The 23934-nt window shown below is 43.0% G+C and overlaps 1 protein-coding gene across 1 annotated transcript in view; it reads right to left on the minus strand.

The window, feature by feature from the left end:
• The window catches only part of GLRA2 (glycine receptor alpha 2), an 819827-nt gene that overhangs the window by 137686 nt on the left and 658207 nt on the right, over positions 1-23934 (minus strand). The window contains exon 8 of the mRNA XM_078657642.1: positions 13167-13316. Within this exon, the coding sequence (XP_078513768.1) occupies positions 13167-13316 (150 nt within the window). The remainder of the gene's footprint in view (positions 1-13166; positions 13317-23934) is intronic.

Below are 23934 nucleotides of genomic sequence, written 5' to 3' on the forward strand. Positions count from 1 at the left end.
ACTGACCCTTACTGTCGGGAACTTTCAGGTGACACTTCAGAGTCCAGGGTCAGGGTGTGATGAAGAAACACTAGCATGAATGCTGATGGGGCAATGTCATTGGGTTGTATGTCAATACAACGCAGTGTTTACACCGCACTACCATTACAAGGCTGGTTTTACCACGCAAGTCGTTACCACGACTTGCGCTGTAGGGTGCTGGACTTAGGAATAGTAAGATTTACTATTCCAACACCAGCCTACGTACAGTAGGGAAGGTGTTGGAATAGTAACTCTACTATTCCTTAGCCTAGAGCGACCCCCAGCGCACGTCGTGGTAACGACGTGCGTTGTAAAACCAGCGTTGTAATGGTAGTGCGGTGTAAACACGGTGTCGTAATGGATGTTCCCCTGTCATTGTCTTTGCAACCCAACCTTGTTGTAAAGGTTGCCACAGGCTTGAACTACTCACCCACAGTGGCGAAATGTATAACTTCACCTACTGCATGGCCACACCCTGGAGTATCTGTGAAACGCTCCTTATTGCTTTCCAAGGTCCCCTTACCACTGACTGTGCCTCACCTCCTGCGTATTTCTAGTCATATCAGTGTCGAGGTACAGTGACAAGAAGGAACTGATTGGGCCATTGAAGGTAATATTTGTGTATTTCAGAGCCAATTAATCCATAAAAATGAAACTGAATAATGGAACTGATTGTCACCTTTTTGTATTCCATCCAATAACACTTTAGAGAACATGTAATAAACCTTGAAGGTTTGCTACAAATTTGGAGACAGCTGCAAGTTTAGATGTTAGCAAAATACTGTACAAAGGGTGGGCAGCCAGTGGGCTGATCTCTGAAAGTGAAACTGGACTAGATGGGCATCACCTATCTACTAGAACTCCCCACTTCAATTTTGTTGACTCCTAAAAAGGGAAGGACAATGGAAAAGAAGAGGAGGAGGAAGAACAGGGAGCATCATTGCTGATGGACCCTCTCTTGGAAAGTAGACTCTGGTCGTGTTCTCGTGAATGCTTGTGAACTATGTCTCCGGGGCGGATGGCACTAGCTTTCAGACTCCCTTTCTAGCCCAGTAGAGGGTGGACTTGTTGAGGCAGGGAGGTCCCCTGGAGGTTTGTGGATTGACAAAACATAGTAGCCCAGCACACTTTAAACACAATCTATTACAATCAATAAGTCAAAGAAAGTTTGATTTCACGAACAAGCCGATGTTTTTCAGTTTCAAATGTTCTTTATTGTTCAATCTTTAAAAGCTTTTGACAGCATCACTTTTGGAACCGCCAACGCGTTTCCTCCCAACCAGGGACTTCTTCAGGGCTTGAACAGTCAATATAGTCAATTCTGGTTGTCAAATTCTTAACAGTTCTTTGTTGACAGTTTCTTATGAATTTTTAATGGTGATAAGGTATTTCAGAAAAAGAGGTATTCTATTTGGTGACCCTTTGTCGTTTCTTCATCTGGTTAAGACATATTTGATAGTCGGAAGGTCAATTATACAAAATAGTAACCCGGATATGGTAGTTCGGGTCCGTAAGGAGGGTCCTCGATCATCTCTGCTCCAACAGGAATCACCACGATCGACAAAGGGTCACCAAATAGAATACCTCTTTTTCTGAAATACCTTATCACCATTAAAAATTCATAAGAAACTGTCAACAAAGAACTGTTAAGAAATTGACAACCAGAATTGACTATATTGACTGTTCAAGCCCTGAAGAAGTCCCTGGTTGGGACGAAACGCGTTGGCGGTTCCAAAAGTGATGCTGTCAAAAGCTTTTAAAGATTGAACAATAAAGAACATTTGAAACTGAAAAACATCGCCTTCTTCGTGAAATCAAACTTTCTTTGACTTATTGATTGTAATAGATTGTGTTTAAAGTGTGCTGGGCTACTATGTTTTGTCAAATTGTTTGAAGGTTAGGTTCGTTGAATCAGCCTTTAAATTGAGGGAGTATAGGGAATTGTGCTCCCAGCCCTTTGTTTGCACCTTTCAGTTCACCATAACTAATAGGGACCTTTTAGACTAGTGCTGGCATCTTATGCTTTAATTCCCTTCCTTTTGTTTGTGCAGGTCTGTGGGTTGAGCCTTGGCTAGGTAGCTGGCAGCAGGTACTACAGGTTCTACCTGAACATACAGACAGACTACTAGTGGCATAAGGGCTGGATGTTTGAGGAGTACAATAAGAGAAAGTGGTCTGCTGTGGAAGTCGTTGGCATGTAGCTGCCCATGAGGCAACCAGGGTTGGACAGGTAGAATTTACAAATAGGTTGCTGCTAAGGAGGAGATAGCACCAGATTCTGTAGAAAGGCATTATGAATTGTCACTCAGAATTGTGAAAGCTGGTGGTTGGGGTGCCACTGCAGGAGAAAAGAACCGCAAACACCAATGAACCTCACCAGCGGGGCTAGAAATATTTTGAAAAGTACACGGCATTCGGATCCTTGCCCCTGGCGCCCTGTGGCTGCTTATTAATGAACTGGCTTTGTTAGCGCGGTGGTACACTGCCCTACAGGCATCACTTTGTACAGTGAATAGTGTGTATAACAAGTAGTTGTAGGATCCCCTTCTTGGCGTTTACTGCACACTGAATCTCTGAGCTGAACTGAGGAGGACAAAGAGAATCAGAGAGTGAAAAAGTGTTTCTGTCAGAGACACAGAGAGAGTGTGAATATTGTCTGTGTGAGAGATAGTATAAGTGTTTGGGAGAGAGATGTGTGATTAAAAACATGTGATAGAGAGTGAAAGAGAGTTGCTTGTTATTTGACAGTCACAGGTCGGCAAAGAGAGAAAGAATGCGTGTAACAGAGACTCACAATGTAACCAGGTTAGGTGCTCTTTTCAGTTTAGCAATTTCCTTCATTTAATTGAAATTGCTGCAGGCTGCCTGCAAACATTTGCATTTAGAAAAGCACCTATTCTTTGGACCTACACATCTGCTACTTTCATGTTGTGATTTCTGAGATGCAGAAGCAATTATTGTATTGATTGAGCCTTCCTTTAATGGATCCAGTCCATGTGTGTATGTCCTTTGCACCAATAAGGCACGGAGGCTTCATGATTAAAACTATTAGTGCGGTGTTGTTTGTTTCCATGGAAACATATTTGTTGAGGCAACATTTCCATTAAGAGTCTATTTTCTTTCAGATGTAGAATAAAGAATGCAGCTTTGTGTATCAGGTTTGCAGCTGCCGAAATTGTCAGGGTAACAGTAGATGGGTGTGTTTTTGAGAACCATCTTCTGTCCTAGCGCTAGGTGTGGGGTAAATAAACACCATTTTATTTTTCACTAATATTTCAGAGAAAATGCCTTTCCTTTTCCCTTCCGACCATGACACTGTATGCAGAATTGGATGGGTGGGATGTTTTTCTTATTCATCAGAACTCTTTTTTTATTAGGAAATTGTGGTCCCACCTATGTGAATAGTCATCAAGTTGCAATGAAAGGGAATGGCTCGTTGTGAAGGGGTTCACAAAGTGTGATCAGGGTCTCTTGTGAAACGTATATGAAATGGCCATTGTATTGCTGAATATCAAAGTGTGTGCAATGTTTCTTGCCACTCTCCTGCAAACCATTTGTGAAATTGCTTTTGCAACAATGCAGAGGCATTTTTTATCCAAAGGAAAAATATTTGTCCCTAAAGAGTAATCTCTTCCCCTGAAACCTCACCAATCTTGACTGTTCCTGCAATTGGTAGGAGCAGGGGGTTGGATAAGGATTAAAAATCCGCCTGGGCACGCTAAAAGAAAGTGGGCCACATTTACATATTGCCTTTTGGCAAAACAATGCTTTGGCGAAATGTTATTTAAAAAAAGAGAGGGGGAGGGGGGGTAAAAAAAATGCATGGATTAGTTCACACTGATGAAACGCACCTGAAAACAAGTGAGGCCACATCTGCTCAGGCCCCCTGCCCCCGCTCGATATGCATACATTAATGGGCTTGCCCAGGAGAGAAAGGGAGCGACACCTCTGCCCGTTGATAAAAGAGAGGTGATGGACTCCCATCTGCCTCCAGAAAGGGCACTCGGGCACCCTGGGCAGCTGGTGGCATCCTAACATAGAAACCGCCCACATCGTCCCCCAGGCTGCTAAAAAAGCATCCCACAGCTGGAAGCGGCGGACGCGCGCTACTGATGTGGTTAGTCGCGTAAGCTGCAAGTTCATCAGCTGTTTTAAATAATTGCTCCAGACGTTTTTAAGATTGTATTATTGTTTGCATTACTGTTGGGCTCACTTACCTCGCAACTGGCATTTCCTTCCCGCCTACCCCGGTCCACCACGGGCTCCGCCCGATTGTTGTGGAGGGTAGGGAGGGTGACCGCGCTTCACTTCCGGTCACGAGGGGGAGTCAGGGGTTAGCAGGCTAGACTATTTAGTCCCATGAAGTTCACGACGCGCAGCGGGCGCGCCGAAGGCGCGCAAAAGGCAAGCCCGTCTGCGCCGGGGCCGCGACCAGCGCCAGCCATACTGCTAGTCGGCCCCTGACTACCCGGATCTGCTGGTCTAGATCTCAGCTTCTGAGACATGGCGCTTGTACCCCTTCAGCGCGGTGCAATCCTTCTGAGCTTGAAAAGCAGCATTTTAGTTGTGCACATTGCTCGCTCGCGCTAGAACCCCTGCTTCTTTACAAGCCAGAAATTCCAGCCTATCCAGGCGTCCTGTGACCCTCAAGGCTGGGTTGGTTAACTGTCGCTCTCTCCCCCGTCACTCTAGTGACATCTGGTTATCACTCTCTACCCACGCCTGGGACATCTTGTATTTAATTCTGATATTAGCCTTGCAACCCCTCCAGGTTATCGCTTTGTGGGATTAAACCGGGTGGGAAATTCTCGGTGGGCTCTCAGGCGTTTCAGGGGGAGTTAGCGGTTTAGTCTTTTGACGCTTAACTTTCCTTCCTGATAGACGTCATCCCGTGTATTTAGCCCCCCATGTCGCGTCCGCGCAACGGGCGCCTAATTTTCACTCTTTTCTGCTTCTTCTTTCTGCTAGCTCGTTTGCACTGACTCTGCTCGAATTTTAATTAACTGCTGCCCTGACACCGTTTTTTAGCTTTTATGAATTTTTATGTGTTGTTGAAAATCGAATTTAAAAACAAAATTAATTTGGGAGTGAAATGATATCGAATTAACACTGTGTGTCCAACGCTGTGGGAAATTCTCGGGGGGCTCTCAGGTGTTTCAGGGGGAGTTAGCGGTTTAGTCTTTTGACGCTTAACTTTCCCCCCTGATTGGCGTATTCCCGTGTATTTAGCCGCCCCTGTCGCATCCGCGCAGCGGTCGTGCGCAGCGGGCGCGCCTAAGGCAAGCCCGTCTGCGCCCGTCCGTGGACGTACGGGGACAGGAGCGGGAAGTCATGCTGGTTCTACCCACGAAAGGATCACCTTTGATAGGAGTTATCTGCTCTCGCTACAGAAAGAGGTAGGAGTGAAGTGCGCTCACTCAATGCCGCCGGGTGGCAACAAACATTGTGGGAACTGCTCGTACCCTTTGAGTCTAACTCTGGTGAACCCTTACAAGGGTTTGAGACAGGTAAAGTAGTGAAAATGCTCCTACTTAACTGTCGCTCCCTATGTAAAAATGCACTAGTAATTAATTTACTTTTGGAGGAGCGCCAGCCAGAAGTTCTGTTTTTAACGGAAACATGGTTAAATAGTGATTTTGATTTTGACATTGTGCAGGCTCTACCTCCTTCCTATTCCATCGCTAGATGTGATAGATTGGTGGGTAGAGGGGGGGATTGCGATAATATATAAAAAGGAGCTGATTTGCAGAACGGAAACTAAGGTAATCTCCCAATGTGAAAGTCTTTCGATTTACACTTTTTCTGGATTACTGATATATCGCCCCCAGGCCCTCTGGGCCTTTTTAAAGACGATCTTTTGGAGCATGTAACTACTTTTGTTACCTCTACACCTAATTTCACTTTTCTGGGTGACCTTAATATGCATCTAGAAGAGAATTCATCCACTGGCACTAAAGAGTTTGTGGATGATTTGGCCAGCTCTCATCTACATATTAAAGTCAAAGGAGCTACTCATGTCAAAGGCCATTTATTGGATCCAATCTTCTCAAACATAATGGATTTAGGAAAGTAGAAGAAGTGGTCCCGGTTCCGTGGTCAGACCATTCACTTTTGTCTTTTTCTATCATGGTACTGGGGACACATAACCAAACCATTAGGACTTCTAAAATGATACGACAATGGGCAAAACTTCCTATTGAGTCCATTTCTAAAGTCTTAATAAGTACAACTCCTGCGCCCCACTCCAATCCAACGCAGGCCTGTGACAGTTTTAACAGCTGGATGGAGCAAGCTCTTAATGTGGCTCTTCCTAAAATTAAAATATCAGAAAGGACCAAAACAGAGAAAAACCCGTGGTTCTCAGTCAAGCTCCGTCAATTAAAACAACTGTGTAAAAGACACGAAAGATTGTGGAGGAAGGATTTCACTTTAGAACATAGATTTGCATATCGTGCAGCCATAAGACATTATAAAAAAGAAATTAAGACTGCGCAGAGCTCTTATTTTCAAGAAAAAATTCTTGCTGCGAAATCTTCAGGAGAAGTCTTTAAAATTGCTAATAAATTACTTACTGTGGTGGCCCCTCGAGTAAGCTCTAGCCCCCCGGAGGTTAGATGTGAGGCGGTGGCACGCTATCTTGAAAATAAAATCCAAGCTATTTATAAATCACTCCCGATCTATACGCTGCCCCCCCAAGAAGTTGAAATAAATGGGCTTGACTCATTTGGTTCCGCTTACTTACTGGAGTCTTTTCCCACTTTGGAACGTACTGTACTAGAAACTCTTGTTAAAGGTTTGAAATAAGGCTCCCCCGTAGATATTGCACCGCCAAAAATTCTGGGTACCCTCTTTGATGCAGTGGCTCCAGTCTTGCTTAACTGTATAAATTCGTCCCTGGAGTCAGGCATTGTCCCTCATCAATGAAAACAGGCAAGAGTTAGGGCACTGCTCAAAAAACCGAACCTTGATCCAGATGATTGGAGTAATTATCGCCCAATTTCTCTTTTATCAGGGGTTAGTAAAGTGGCGGAAAAATATGTGAACTCTGTTTTATCGGCACACCTGGAAGAGAATAATCTGTTACATGACTCCCAAACTGGTTTCAGACCTAAACAAAGTACAGAGACAGCATTACTTGCCGCCCTGGAAGACATTAAAAGAGCTGTGGACACTGGAGGCTGCGCTGTTCTAATTTTGTTAGATCTCAGCGCAGCCTTCGATACGGTGAACCACCAGCTTATGATCCAAAGAATGAGGGAGCTCGGTATAAGAGGCTCTGCCCTCAAGTGGTTTCAGCCCTTCCTTCAGGATCGGTCATATAGGGTGATTGAGGGAGAGTCGGTGTCTGAACCGATTATGTTGAACTGTGGAGTGCCTCAAGGATCTCCACTGAGCCCCACAATGTTCAACATATATATGAGCTCCCTAGCCCCGAAACTTATTCAGTTCGGTGTCCAGGTCGTGTCGTATGCTGACAACACCCGGTTGGTGGTGTCTCTTAATCAAGGCAGTCTTCCTGATTCAGATCTGCGCTCCTGTCTTCAGGAGGTCTTTTTCTGGATGAGCAGTTCGTTCCTGAAGCTTAATGGCTCTAAGATGGAGCTTATGTTTTTTGGGACATCGGCCCCTACTGATATTGATTCATCAAGGCCCAACTGCCTTGGTCCTCCTCCTGTTTCGAAGAAGCAGGTAAAAAGTTTAGGAGTATGCATAGACACCAACCTGGATTTCAAAGCTCAATTTTGTAAAGTGGCAGGCATTTGCTTTGGATTACTCCGGAAATTTAGGAAGATGCTGGCCCTGCTTCATTTCTTAGCAAAACGCGTTTTGATACAGGCATTGGTCCTATCAAGGCTTGATTATGCTAATGGCATGTATCTCGGCGCTCCCATAGGTACTATGAGAAAACTGAAGACAGTACAGAATTGTGCGGCTCGGATGTTGCTGAAAGTCCCCAGGCGGTCATCGGCTAAAGATGCTCTGACGAGGTTGCATTGGTTGCCGGTTCTGAAGAGAGTGCAATTCAAGGCCCTCTGTATTGTTCACAAATCAATATCAGGAAATGGTCCCCCCCTTATGAGGTCTTGGAATCAACCGTATGTGCCCAATAGGACACTTAGATCCTGTGGTAAGGGCCTAATGTTTATACCGAGAATCAAACGGGCAAGAACAGGAGGACGTCTATTTTCTTATAATGCTCCTAGACTGTGGAATAGTGTTCCTCAACACCTACGCTCCCAGCCCGATTCCCTTAAATTTCGTAAGCTTCTTAAATCTTATCTCTTTTAATTCCTTGGTGTTTTTTAGGTTGCCCAGCGCTGGGATGCCTCCGGGTAACTATGCGCTTAAGAAATGCTACCCAATAGACAATAGGGCACAAAGGCGGGAGGGGGGATTGCTGTTATTCTGCACTCACATTTACAAATAACTATTCGGAAAATCACTAAGCTAGGCCTCATTGAAGCCATGTATTTTACTATTGCGGATTCCTCCACCATTATCCTTGTGGGCGTTTTGGTGTATAATCCTCCTAACGCCCTACCCACTTCGCTCTCCTCACTCATTGATATGATTGCATATCTTTCACTTAAGCACCCGTATTTTACGGTTCTGAGAGACTTTAATCTCCATATAGATGACGCTACATGCACTCGGGCTAATAGCTTCCGAGACTCCATGCTTGGATTGAACCTGATTCAGCTGGTTCAGGGCGCTACACATTTAGCTGGCCACACCCTTGACCTTGTTTTCTCTAATCATCCTAGCTTACTCACTCTCCCTTCTCTACCTCTCACCTGGTCGGATCATTATTTGATTCCGCTTGAGATGACTTTGCCACTTCCATCGCTCTTTTCAGCTCAAAGTAGGGATCACGGGAGAAAATGGTATAAGGTCACTTGTGCGGCCTTAGAACCCATTTTCCCTAAATTATTAGGGCAGCCCTCCGATGATTTGAATGCAGACGTAGCGAAGTTTAACAAATCCCTTTCATCTGCTATTGATCTTTTTGCCCCAATGTTACCATTAGCTTCCTTAAGGTCGAGACCATCTGCGCCTTGGTTTTCTCAGCCATTACGTGATGAAAGGCGCCGATGTAAAAAGCTAGAACGTAATTGGCGATTGACGTATGATGCCACAAACTAAAATGGGCCACCATGAGGGAATTCTTTGTAGGAAAATTTAAGACTGCCGAAAATTCAGCTAAAACCTTATTTAACATCATTAAGGAATCTTCTAACCCTCCTGCCTTGGCCACCTCAATTGCTTCAAGTCAAACTCTTTGCGATGGTCTGTCTGACTTTTTTCATGATAAGAACATTAACATTTCATCCACCTTTAGGCATGACGGGGCAGCGTCCCTGCCGGAATCTAAAGTCACGCAGGAGGAGACCTTTGTCGCGTTTAAACAGCTTGCCATGGAGTCTGCCTTGACCTTATTAGACCGGTGTAAATCTGGATCTCCTCTGGACCCGGCCCCAGCGCAGGTTCTAAGTAGCCTTGCCTCTCTGGTGATTAGCCCTCTTCTTGCTATCTGGAACACTTCTCTTCTCACAGGCCAATTCCCCTCTCTATGGAAGCAGGCTATGCTGATCCCTATCATTAAGAAGACTGATACTGACCCATCATTGTTCAGCAATTATCGTCCTATTTCCCTTCTCCCCAAGCCAGCAAAAGTTGTCGAGAAAGTGGTACAGGAGCAACCGACCGATTATTTAGAGTCTAAACAATTGCTGCACGATTCTCAGTCAGGTTTTAGACCAGGCGTCAGTACTGAGACAGCTCTATTTGAGGTGTCTGAGTCCACCCGAGAGTACGTGGATGCGGGGGAGGAGGCCATGTTGGTTCTTTCGATACTGTATCGCATGACATACTATTGGCCCGCCTGCGTAACATTGGAATTGGAGGAACGGCACTGGCCTGGGTCAAATCCTTTCTCACTGGTAGATCGCAGCAGGTCTTTCTTAGACCTTTTATATCTGAAGATAAACCTTTGTTCTGCGGTGTCCCGCAGGGCTCCGCACTCAGCCCTTTGTTTTTCAATATCTACCTCACTCCGCTGGCAAAGGTGGTTGAATCCTGGGGGGTCAGAGTGATCTCTTACGCTGATGATACTCAGCTTGTCTTTTCCTACAGAGATCACTCTGACGGCAGTTTGACCAATTTTCATCACTGGCTTATCAACATCTCCTCTTGGATGACTTCTAATAATCTCAAACTCAATAAGGACAAGGCGGAAGTCTTGTTCTTCAATCAGAAGTCCCCACTTTCCACCACGCTGTGGTGGCCTTCGGAGTTAAATCCTCCTCCGGTCCCAGTCCAAGCTGCTCGCAACTTGGGTTTTCAATTTGACAATACTTTATTGTGTAAAACCCATATTAACAAAGTTACCGCAGCCTGCTTTGGCAAACTTCGTATGATTAGGAAAATCTTTCGTTATCTTCCTCTTGACTCCCGCAGGACCGTCATACATGCCTTAATTACCTCTCATCTTGACTACTCAAATAGCTTGTATGTCGGTGCCCCTGCCTACCTGATCAATCGGTTGCACATCGTGCAGAACGCGGCTGCTAGGCTCTTTGGCAACATCCCTTACCGCCATGCGATCACTCCATACATGAGGAAGCTACACTGGCTGCCAGTGACCAGGTGTATTCCATTTAAAGCACTGGTTCTTGCTTTTAGGGCCCTTAAGGGCCTTGGTCAAGCCTATCTAAGAAAAAGGCGTAAACCTGTTAATTCAACCAGAGCTCTCAGATCCAACAATCTCTGCCTCCTTGTCACCCCGCGCTTTCGCCGGTCCAGAATGGGGGGCAGAGCGTTTGCTGTAGGGACCGCTAAACTCTGGAACAGCCTTCCATTAGAGCTTAGGCTCTCTCCATCAGAATCACTGTTCCGGAGTAAATTAAAAACCTGGCTGTTCTCCAGTCTCTAGTTGCTATCTTCCCTCTTTAGCCTGCTGTCTGCAGCGCCGGGACACCCCCGTCGGGGGTAGCCGCGCGCTTTACAAGCTTCAAAATAAATAAATAAATAAATAACCTGGACACCGGCCCCTCTGCCATTGCCCCGGCGCTGGAGTGCCCGCTTACCAATCCAACCCTGCCTCTGACCCGGGCAAGGTAGGAATCGGTCAAGCAGAACTTTGTGAATGCCCACAGACAAGTTAGGTTTGAGAGTGCACAATCTTTCACGACATTTCAGACATGGAAACCCCATTCTGCCTCCTTCCCACCCTGGATACATTTTTTTGCTGTTAAATAAGCTTTAGTAAATTTCAAAATACCTTTTACACCAGTAAACATAGACATATGTGCCTATAACCTGAACTTACATCACAGACGTTAGGGCTGACCAGGAAAGTAATTATCACTCCTGGATTGTATTTTGGGATCCATTGGCACATCCTTGTATCAGACCCTTGACCACTTGCATTAAGGGTTATTGAGGTAGCAGCAGAATATGGAGGCTCAAAGAATCTTCCTGTGGACTCGCCTTCCCAGGTTATAGTTCAGAAAACATATTGACTTTCAAAGAGGGTTACGAAGAGGGATGCAGAACAGAATGGGATTGAATTGCTGAGCGTGGCACTAGATTAGAAAGAGAGAGTTGATTCTATGTGTGGATGAGAACCAACAAACTTGTCCCTGAATGTTGATATAATACTTTTACAACTATGGCAATTCTACCCAGTGAATACAACAGTATTTTCATCCAAAGGAGCTGATTTAATCAAAGATAAATGCTTCTCTGTAGCATCCGAAAAGACACCTGTTCACACAGGTAAACATGTTAGAGGCCATTCCATATTTGAGACAGGAAGCAGTTGTTGAGACAAATCATACCTAATCATGCAAGACTCATAATTGACACTATGTCACATGCTCCCTGATCACCAGGCATGATGTTGCACCTCTATTTAGGGGTGATTTGGGACCAGGAAGATAGCATGTACATTCTTAATATTTTTCACACACATGGTCTACTTCCTTTATCCTACCCTGACCAGTCCCTCACCTCCTAGTCTTCTGCAGTCCAGAGGGACGCTGATAGATTTCATAAAGTGATGTAAAAAGGTGTTCTCTCATTGTCTTAAACATTGAGAAATGTCTGTGTGATTCAACTGTGATGTATATTAACTTTAATCCCTCAACAAGTCCATAAAAATAAAATTTCTGGTTCTCACAATTATATACATTCTCCCATTTTACCTTGAAAATATATTAACCTGCATCCAAATTGAAGAAAGTTTCACTAGTAAATAATCTACATAGGGTCCCAATGCTCCAAATAAGTTACCACTCTGAATCCAAAATACAACTTTAGACCACAATCTTTTCAAAACGTGTGCCCATCGATCCAAAATTAATAGATAGATGTGTCTCCAAGTACTGTAAAATTCCCAACAAAATATTGTAAATGTGGCCATGAAAAGTACATTTTTAACCAGAACCAATCCAAATATTCATCTCAAAATATTCATTTGGACTCAAATGTGTTGAAACTCTATTTTATATTTAGGATGTGCAACCATATACCTCTGGTTCAAAAGATCTCAAAATTTGACCACAACATTCTAGATTTGTGTCATTCAAGGTTTCTTTCAACCATGCTCCAAGATGAATCTACTTCTGAACCGCCAAATGTTATAAATCTGACCCCCAACAGTGCCTGCCTTAGGGGTGTGTGGACTGTGCGGTCTCACAGGGCATGCAACTTAGGGGGGGGGGGCGAAAATTTCACAGAAATGTGCCATTGACTTCAGAGGGCCTGCCCCTCAGCGCTGGTGCTCTTGTCAGCTAGTGCTCTCAGCTGAAGTGGGTGAAGAAAGCTTTGGAGGCAAGAAAAGAACAATAGGATGAGGAGGCGGAAAGGAGTGAGTGCACCTCAAACATTTTATTCATTGTACCTGAACCAAAACGCTGACACACAAGATATACTATAGGAGTGCTCCGTTGTCTTCTTTTTCTATGTGATTCTGGGCAAATATTTTCATTGATCCAGACATACACATCCTGGTAACTGTTGTGTTAGTGTCTTGAACACCATTGTTCAATTACTTCTTCAAAGACAGAGATGCGAGACAGTTATACCATTGTTGCCCTTTTTATATTATGAGATTGGATTTATACATCTATATACTACCCTACCTTATTTTGCCGTTTTTGTCTTCTTCGCAGTCTCAGGAACTCTTTGTGTTGCCGGGAAACAAAGTTCACGGCCGCATATTCCAGCAAGGCAGCAAACACGAACAGAAGGCACACTGCCATCCAGATGTCAATAGCTTTCACGTAGGATACCTGAAATGACAGCACAATCACAGGTCCTGGTGAGTGGAGCCTCCTGATTGCTGTGCAGTGTGGCATGAACAACACAGTTCAAATTACAGCAATGAAGCACAGATTTCTGTTTCCCTCTAGACAGGTTCATTTACTTATTCTGCTTCTGTACACCACATTACTAGGCTCTCTTGTTGTCATTTTGTGTTTTTTATATTTATGGCATTTTAATATTTTCTCAATATAAATAAATACAGATGACAAAGTTCTCAACAAAAAAAATCAATAGAGGGACAGAGCCATGTGGGATATGGAACCTCAACTGGTATTCCAAGGGACAATAACAACTTGGTAAAATAAATGTATAATGGAAGCATTATTTTATATTATTTCCATGTGTTACAGTATAACATGCTTGTTTTTGATAAGTAAGCTATCCTCAAGCAAAACATATACTGAATCATTCTAAATTTAATCACACAAAAGAAATGTGTCTGATGTTAATAAAAAATATGGAGCCAGATGAGCGTTATGAAAGTTCAGAGCTACAATTTCCAACCTACCCAACTTGTGACTTTATAATTTGACCCAACCAGACAGTCACAGCTGGTTATTAGCAGTCGCAAGGGCACCACCCATCAAAAACCAAAGGAGGATGAAACCCTCACAGCAATGTGAAACCAAACAATCTCACTATACTCACAATGTGAAAAAGCTGAGTTTTGCATTCTGTCTCTGACAATGTAGCTATTAATTGTGACTTGAATGAATGACATTATCAGTAGAGATACACAAAGGCACAGTACACAGAAGGCTTACTGCTCATGCCACAGGTAGTGCAGCATGCCAGTTACAATGGAGGAGTGTGAATTATATCTGGTGTGAAAAATACCTTCTCTGAATTAGCACAAATGATAAAACAAAGTTAGCAAACCCATATTTCTCCTGTTCGGTTTAAAACAGGCCAAGCAATTCAGGGGCTGCAGTGCTAAAGGCACTCATGTGGTCTGACACCCTGTGATGACCTTTGACTACCATTATTTTAATTGACTTCAGTGTGTTAATTTACCCTAGCCTGAATGAACGACGTCCTGCATATGCCTTGTTTCTCTTAAAGGTTTCTTTCTTGTAATCTTGCAGTCTTTCAGTGGGAGCTGTCACGGAGTAGGACAGCCTTGCCAAGAACAGAACATGTGGGATGTGCATTTGAAAGCATGAGAGAAAGAGAGGTGTGGAATGTACTTTTTGGTCTTGAGGTGCAGTGTTATGAGCAGTGGTGCACAATTGTGCACTGTGTTGTACATTGAGAGATGAAGTGTTTGATGCTATAGGCAGTGGTGCACAAATGTGCACTGTATTGTACATTGGTAGTATTATTAAGTTCTAACTATTGGCTTTGACATGGCCTCATGTCATCCTGAATTTTGACTCTGCCTGGCTTCAGCTTCTCTGTGCACACAGCCAGGCTTGCATGTTGTTTGGGTTAATCATGTTCAAGGATTGCTTTTGTGAGAGATTTCTTAACGTACCCTGGAAGGCTTTCGTGAGCTTCGTCAAGATAATGGCTGGAACATGCACAAATGTAGAGGGGACGTGGGAACTCCTTTCTGCCCTGGAATGCTTGCTTGGAAGGTGGCCAGTCCTAGTAGGATTGCTGTGGCGCAGGGGGAAGACTCTCAAACCTTCTAGTGTGTATTGTGAGAATATATAGAGCTGAGGTTTGTTGACAGCTGAGTTGGGAGCTCACTTACAGAGTAGACGTACTGCTGTAAGACAAACAGAACTTGAGTCCCGGTCAAGAGTTCAAGCCAGCTGTGATTGGCCCCCCAGCAAGAATTGGCAAGGATGTCGAGTGAACTATCGGGTGAGGTGACTTGTTTCTGACTAGTGCCATTGTGATGTGTGGTTCCAGTGGCTGTGGTCATTTGAGGTGTTTGAGTTTTGATTATTGCCATTGTGATGTGTGGCAAGTGGTTTTAATCATTTGAGGTGTTTTCTTTGTGATGTGTTTATGAGTGAGGTGCACATCCAAAGTAATAATTTGATGTATCTAGTGTATATATATCTTTCTGATCTCTTGCAGGACGTCCCATTATATTTGCTTGAGTGTTATCTCATAATATTTGCTGCTTGTTTATTCATTAGTATTATTCATGCATTTAACTGGTGTATTTACCAAGTGTGTTATTATTGCATGCATATAAATATATATATATATCTCAATGGATATTTGAATGTTGTTATTTTGGCATCTGGTAAAGCCTTTCTGTCAGAGAGCATTGCAGAAATAAAAACTGCAAGCCTTATTCTAAAGGGAGAGTCTTTGCATTTTGTAAAATAAAACCCTTTTCTAGGTGTTGTTGTGTTTTATGTCTCCTGCTTCACCGTGGGTTTTGAGCCACCGTGTGGGAGATTCAGTATAATCTTAAAGGCAAAGCAAGACAGGAGCAAATGGTGGATTTTACAGCATATTGACCACATAAATAGGCGCAACTGTCCAAAGTTTCGGAAGAGGTTCTAATGCTTTCATTGAGCAGCTGCCAAGCCTTACCCATCCAAATGATGTTAGAGGTTCATGCATCACAAGAAAATGAATCAGTTTTGCCTTTTTCGGCATAATTTTCCAAAAACTGGTTTCACACAGGGCCGGACTGGGAACCAAAACCGGCCCTGGCAAAGTGCTCGGCCGGCCCCCCTCCCCTCCCCCGAGGGGAGGGCGGGCCGGCCGCGCTCTTTGCCAGGGCCAGTTTTCGGCCGATTTTGTTACAGGACCGTTTTTATGCTGCAAAAACGGCCCTGTAACAAAAACGGCCCCCAGGGGCTCCAAACCGGCCCCCACCTGTGCGGCCCACCGGGGGATTGCCCGGTACCCGCAACGGCCAGTCCGGGTCTGGTTTCACAGCAATAGCCATTTATAGTTTGTTAAACAAATCCGGACATGCAACCTGACATTGCCTATCACAGTTTAAAATAATATTAACATCCCTTTTCACTTCACCATTTGACTTCCTTTCATTTTTCCACCTTCCCTATTTCAAGCAGATTTTCAGGCATATGTTTGACCGAGAATCTCGAAGGAAGGGGCGGAAAAATCGAACATTATGCAAATATCACAATCATCAGCCACAGATAGAAGAGCTAGACAAATCTTACAAGCTCATGCAACAGTGCTACTTCTCAATTTAAAGATCCCTTACAGATCAGAAAGTGTACACTAATCTACCCACTCACAACGGTGGAGGAGCATTGCCCCACTGGAACAGAGTCAGCAGCTGAAAAAGAAAACAATATTTTATTTTCGTCTTATTTTTTTATCTGCTGGCTGCGCCATCTTGTGTGGGGGGGTGGTGGTGGTGTGGAACGGGCTGAGTCGATCCATGAAAGGGAGGAGGAATTAAGTGCTATGTGCACTTCTTAGTGAGCATGTCTGTTTTGCCGGTCGTCTCAGGCCGGCCAAACAGACATTGGCGTTTAGGTTTCTCCACTCAGCTGTATTCTACAGCCAGGTGGAGAAACTGCACAGACTCCGTGTGCCTGAGCAGAGAGTCAAACCAGCCCACACAGGCCAATCCGGGCAATGCTATCAAAGTATGAGAGCAGCATCTGGTTGTATGAGGAATCTGTCCCAGGGACTGCCAGGAGAAGCAGAAGAACAGAGGAACACGGAACCACAAGCCGGCCGTAGAATCAGGTAAAAAAAAAAATAATTTAATATTTTTAATTCAACCCTCCCCCCCTCCTCGGCCGCTGATGCGGATGCCCTGCCATCCCACCATTGCATCTTGTTAGCAGCGTGACTGCATTGCGGAGGAGCCACCGCTGCTACTCAGGCCTCAGATCGATATTGTGGTTTATCAAAAAAGGTTTTCTGAGTGTAAATGATGAGAAAACAAGTAAAAAAACAAATGGCATAACAGTTACAGGCTTCTGAAAGAACCAAGATGGTCAATAAGCTCCTGAAATCAGCATGATTTTTCACTCAAATATAAGGTATAAATATAATTCATGAATGTAATAATTTTTCTCCAAACATTTGCTAGACAATTTCTGAAAAGTACATATTTTCCTCTCAAATATAGACTTTTCATTTTGAATAAATTAGCCTAATTTGGCTTAACAAAAGCTTGTCATGTTCATGAACAAAACAACACTGCTGTACCAAATATCAATTTTCCATTTTTTTAAATGGAAGTTTTGTCTCAAACATCAATTTGCTATTTTCAACTAGGGTCCTAATGTAATACTGTCATATTTGGACAGATTTTGTATTTCATGTCCTTTTATCATCACTAAATATCAAACATATCCATTTTATGACAGGGATTTACATGCTACCTTGCTAGTATTAGTCACAATCATGCAAAGAATGCCCATAGCATGTCACTATTGGGACCATAATGCCAGGACCCCTTTATAAAGCAAATAGCCACAATCCTGTCAATACAAACATATGCAATGTGACATTGATCTGTATCTTTATTCCATAGCAACCATATAATGTGTGAACACACATGTCTATTAAGGACCTGATTCTGGCATTTTCAGAATGCAGGTACTTTCTATCACACCGGATAAATAATGATACCCTCGGGTACTTTATCTATTGGGTACCTGTAGATAGCATCTATGACGAGTTCCTGGGGAATAAAATGCTGGTATCGGTGCTTACTGCATAGTACTGTAAATATTATAGACTGTCCCCTGTTAAATTCCAATAGCTTTTACATGCCAAACGGGACAAAGGGTGGGATATTTAAAGCACCGGGTAATTTATGGTAATTTATGGTTATACCACCGAAATTGTAATGCCAAACCTTGAACAAACAAGGTTCTACGCAGTGGTCAGAAAACACTAACTCACATGTAATCAGGGCCTAACTATGTATCTATATTTTGTATAAATATTTCTTATATTATGGTTGTGGGACTCTAAGAGTGCACTGAGGCCTGCTAACCAGACCTCAGCGGCGGTGTTCTAACACATTGCAAAAGTAATATGGAATTGTCTATACCCAATTGGAAAGCGTTGACTTACTTATAAGTCCCTAGTATATGCTACCCAGGGTACCAAGGTAATGTAAGGTTGAGTGACCACCCAGGGCTCCAGCACTGTTTGTGCCCCTGTGAGTGTAAAAAATGACAAAATGGCAACCAGCCTGCCACTGCAGACTGGAAGAGTAGGATATTTACTGCTAGAACGACTTTACCATCAAAATCAATGGCAGCGTCACCTTTCCCTTGACAGTAAATATCATTCTCCCCTAGGGAAGGCCTATAGAGCCCTATTGCAGGGAGATATCTATTGTTATGATAGACATATAGGTTAAAATATATCTTCACAGTGAAACCCTAAAAGTTATTGCTTTGCTGAGGAAATTTAGTAGCCCCATAGGCTAACATGGCGTTACCGGCTGGCATGCAAGCCTGGCTAACTTCTGAATGGGACTACTTAACTGTGTACTGTAAGGTATCAAATTAATCATGGCATTAAATCTGACTTGATGCTCAAGGCGCGATTTATGTCACTTTCAAAGTTTAGCAACTTTTAGAAAGTTTCCATATCTGTTCCCTGGCTAGTCCAGTGGCCTCACAAAAGCTCTGGCACACAGATAACTTTCTGACCACCTGGGGTGATGTGCGGATGACTCCCAAGCTCCGGAACAAAGGCAGTTCCACAGAGAGAGGTGTGACCTCCTCTCCCAGGAAGGCTACAAGGGGTGTTAGCCTGAAAGGCGAGCTTCAAAGGGGAAGTCGCCTTTGAAAGGCTACCTGTGACAACACACCCGAGCAGTCTGCCTTTTGTTCCTGTAGACAAGTTGGAGACAGTGCCAGAGAGGGAAAACCCATCCCCAAACTCGTTTTCCTGTGGGTGTGTAGCCCTTAGGTGGCCACACCTGACGGGTGGGCTACCAAGCTCCTAACAGTCAAGGAAAAGTTCAGGCATCTTGAAAGTGGCCAGAATATTGCACTCTGGGATTGCCAAATGCCACACATCACTGGATTTTTGACACCAAAGAGGTGGGTGCCTACTAACCCCATTGGCTAGTGACTGCATTGTCTCCTTGTGACACTTTCCAGGGATATAATGGGGACCTCCGGCACCCTGAACTTCAGTACACCATGAATTTGGATAGAAGACCAAGAGAGGAGTGTTCTGCTGCCTTTGAAGCTTCATGTAGAGAGGTTTCACCATCAGAAGGACTCCACCTGGTGCACTTTGTGCTAGTGAGATTGGACTGCGCCTGTGGCTCCTGGCTCAGGGAAACTCGATTCCCAGCCCCAGATCAAAGCAACCTCTGGAAGCCCAAACCGACAAAGCAGTAGCCACTTCTGAGGGATCACCACAAGTCTTCAGTGGGCAGGCAAAGAGACAAAGTGGAGACAGCCAAAATTTGCACCCGTGTCTGTCAGACATGGGAGTCTTATCAGAGAATGGTTTTGTCGCCTAAGAGGGACACTAGCCCCCACCAAGGATATTCACTGTGACAACTGTGTCGTGAAATTGGAAGTCCAGCTGCAGCTGGCCTTCTACTGTTGCAAAGAGGACGTCGTGGAACCCCAAGTGTTGGGGTCAAAGTTGCTGCAACCCACCTGTGAACCAAGGGATTGACCACACTTCACCCCGACAACCGCACAGTACCAGGAGCATCATTGAGCATCTTTTCTGCCTGCATCTTCAGCAAAAGGACCACTCCATTATTGTCTATGGCGGTCATTTCCTTAAGGCTGGAACTTGACTGGAAAGGGCTCTAGTGGCCAGGTAGTTGTCCAATTTGGTTTCCCAACCCGGGTCAGAGTCAATGAACTAACTGTTTCAAACTATTCAGAAGTTTGCAAAGTTTTTGTTGACAAATGCTTGTTTGAAATTGGATTTAAAAGTATTTATTTCTTCTAAAATCTGTATTTCTGCTACTGTCCAGTTAATTTTGATGATCAAGGACTCTAAAAATTAATAAAAATATGCTCTATTTCTAGGTTTCACCTGCACAGCACTTGCGCTGTGCTTGTGAAATCTATTGTGTTTGAAATAAATCGTAAAAGGGGCTTATATCCTGCCCTCACTTTTCATTGATTGGTGTGAATGCCACTTACTTTTCCTCCATTTCTATTGGCTGTAGCAGACTATTTCCTGTTGTTCCTCTTATGTTTCTCTAATCAGTGTTCCATGGCCCAGGTATTGTTTTCATCTGCTTTTTCAATAGGTTTTGCTTGCACAGCATTTGTGCTGTGCTTGTTTTTCAAGTGCTGGCATTTCTGTTAGGAGGTTTAATTGGTTAGTGAAAAGTGTTCCTTTGCCGTCCATCCGATGTCTTTCATTTGTTTTCTCTTCTTTCTGTTTACCTCTACGCTGTAACTTTAATTTCTTACACAAGGCTTGGAACACATCATTTTCCAAGCCTTGCTTTCAGCCCTGAGCCCCGCCCTTGGGTTTTGAATGCGGTGGGGCCGCCAGAGCGACATCCATCTTTCAGCCTTTTTTTAGGCTCGTCCTGGTTTCCTATCATGCCACCGCAGTACACCCGGGGTACTTTCGAGCCCCTTACCTGTTTTTTCTAGTCATGATCTAGTCTTTTTATAAGAGAGATGCCCTGGGTCCTCATGATATACCGATAGCTGCTGGCTCCTCGCTCGCCTCCTCATTCCCAGATTCTCCTTTATAAGTGCTTTATAAACATGCAGGTTGTTATATCTGGTCCTCCAGTGTGGAAATAGGAACCTTTCCCAGTGCCTAAAACAGCTGTTACTGTATTTTTCCCTGTACTTTTCCTCTTCTTAGTGCATCTAAAAACATCTCTAATTGCAGTCATAAGTGCAGGTAAACAGGTCCCCGCTCCTTCTGCACCACATTTATTCTGACAGGCTGTTGTTTGTTTTTTTCCCCTCCTTCTGCATCTGTGTGAAAAAACATCTCTCACTCTTGAAGTCTGCTCTGTCTTGTCTCTATGGCATGTTCCTTCCCCGGTCCTCCATAGATATGGACCATAAACATGGAAACAAGTGGACATGTTGAATTCATGAAAGAGCCAATGTAAAATGGATGTCCAGTCTTGGCCGAGGTAAGGGCAAGTTTAAGCCAGATTTTCAAGGGGTGCAAATGGATTCAAACTTCAGGGGGGCGGATAGCTAACACTTCAAGTATAGGGGCAGAGCTTTCCTTAGATTCAAAAAGAGTGACACATTTTAAGCATATTGAACCCCATACGAGTTTAGCAAACATGTTTTTGATTTGACAGTGTTTATCTGGCTACTGGCAATGATCGTTGAAAAGAGACGTATTGCATTGTTATTTTATGTTAAAGGGATTTATTCAGCACAATTACCTGAAGGTGTCAAGGCGCTAAAGTCCAAAGGGAGGGATTGAGACATGATAAGTTAAGGAAACACTAAAGGAATTAATGCTCAATGTGGAAATCCTCTCCCAAGCTACTGGTCGCCCTTAACATCAAAACACAATGGTTTTTCTTCTAGTTTTCCCCAATAGTTTTTCATAATCTCCAATGCTTTTTCTTATTCAATGATTAATCATCATATTTAATTGATTATGATATTCATTCATCGTCCTTATCCATGGTAATGTGTTTTTTTCCACAATTGATTCTGTAATCACAGTGAAGATGCTACCCAATGCCTTTTGGGTCAGAATGGACTCTTCATCAGGGGTCTTCCAATTATAATCTCTACAATATAATCTAAAAACAGAAGGCCAATAAATCCAGTCCTCAGCCAAATGATCATCCAAATAAAGAAAATAATACCTTCCCGGTTCAACGTGTGCATTTGTGTTGACAGTGGTTTCAACATTGTGTCTAAACACATGCGATATTATGCTCAAACATAAAAAGATATAAAAAAAATGTATTTAGCCAAATAATCGATTGTAAACCAGAGTCCATTCCGAACTTAGAAGAACCATAATGTCTGCTAGATTACTTGTTTAGTCTTTCGAGCTTGTGAGTTAACATGCCTCTGAAAGCTGGAAGATGGTGTCTAAAGTGATCATGCTTCCCTTGACCATAAAGTGACTGAAGTGCAGCAGACTCTCTCATAAAACATACGTGCAAGAGCATTAGTTGTAACACCTCATGCCCGGTGTAAAAAAGCATGGCGAACACCCCGCTTACCTGGTGAGTTATGTGTTAGTTTCTGCATCTTCCGTATGTAGGTACGTGAACGTATCAGGCCGTGTACCCTGGCAAGTTTATTACGTGTTAACGTAATTTGTGTAGAGACGCACATTCAAAAAGTGAAACTACTCGTCAACTCTAATATAGACAAACATAGCCTACGTACTCCAGTGAAACACTAACCCCACCAAGCAAATCAAACTACTCCTGCTGGCTCATCAATAACAGGAACATTTAGATGGTGAGTCTTTCTGAGTGAATAAGCAAAATAATCTGACTAAACAGTTTAAGAAACAACCAGTAATATGGCTCATACAAAACAAGAACAAGTGATGTAACTCATACAAGGCAAGAAAATCCAAATCTATCATTATCCCTAGTGAATGCATCGTATTCAATTTTTTGATCCAGAAAACTCCTGATTTCGCCAACTGTTTATGTGGGTCTAACCCAGGTTGAGGTTTTACAGCTTGTAGAATGGTGAAGTGCAGTTGTGCAATGTTATGACCTGCTTATGCCCAATGTATTGCCACAGTATAATTTGCATTTTGTTTTCTTATGTTGCTTTTATGTTCAGTGATTCGGATCTTAATTTTACGCTCAGTCTTCCCCACATCAATTTTCCACATGGACATTTTAACATGTAAATCACATTCGATGTGTCACAAGTACTTGAATTTAGTAATGGAATAGTAGTGCATTTCATAGGGTGTGGGAAATTATTGCCAATAATGCCATTGTTACAGTACACACAGTTTGCGCATTTCTGCATGCCTTTCTATTGGGTTTGATGAATGTCTGACAAAATATCGAAATCAAAAATATCGAAATACAAAAATATCGGGACAAAAATATCGAAGTCAAAAATATAGGAATCCTATCCCTAACAAGGTAAGTACAAAAATATCGAAAAAATAATATCGTAGTACAAAAATATCGTATTTAAAAATATCGTTTTTTTAAATGTATTAATAATAATGTAAAAATAATTATAAAATACATATAATGTTACAAATATTAAATAAAAATATTAAAACATAATTAAAAATTTAAAACTAATACATATACATTTAAAATAAATTAAAAACTTAATAATGTAATGTAATTTTATATTTTTTAATTTCATTTAATTGATTTAATTTAAATTAATTTTATTTTTACCCTGTACGACTGTACCCCAAAAACCCAAAACTGACCCTGAACCCTAAAAATACCCCTTTACCCAAAAACCCAAAACTGACCCTGAACCCTAAAAATACCCCTTCACCCATGAACTGAAAACTGACCCTGAACCCTAAAAATACCCCTTTACCCATGAACTGAAAACTGACCCAGAACCCTAAAAATACCCCTTTACCCAAAAACTGAAAACTGACCCTGAACCCTAAAAATACCCCTTTACCCATGAACTGAAAACTGACCCATAACCCTAAAAATACCCCTTTACCCAAAAACTGAAAACTGACCCTGAACCCTAAAAATACCCCTTTACCCAAAAACTGAAAACTGACCCT

This window comes from Lissotriton helveticus, chromosome 8, assembly GCF_964261635.1.
Source record: "Lissotriton helveticus chromosome 8, aLisHel1.1, whole genome shotgun sequence".
Lineage (NCBI taxonomy): Eukaryota > Metazoa > Chordata > Amphibia > Caudata > Salamandridae > Lissotriton > Lissotriton helveticus.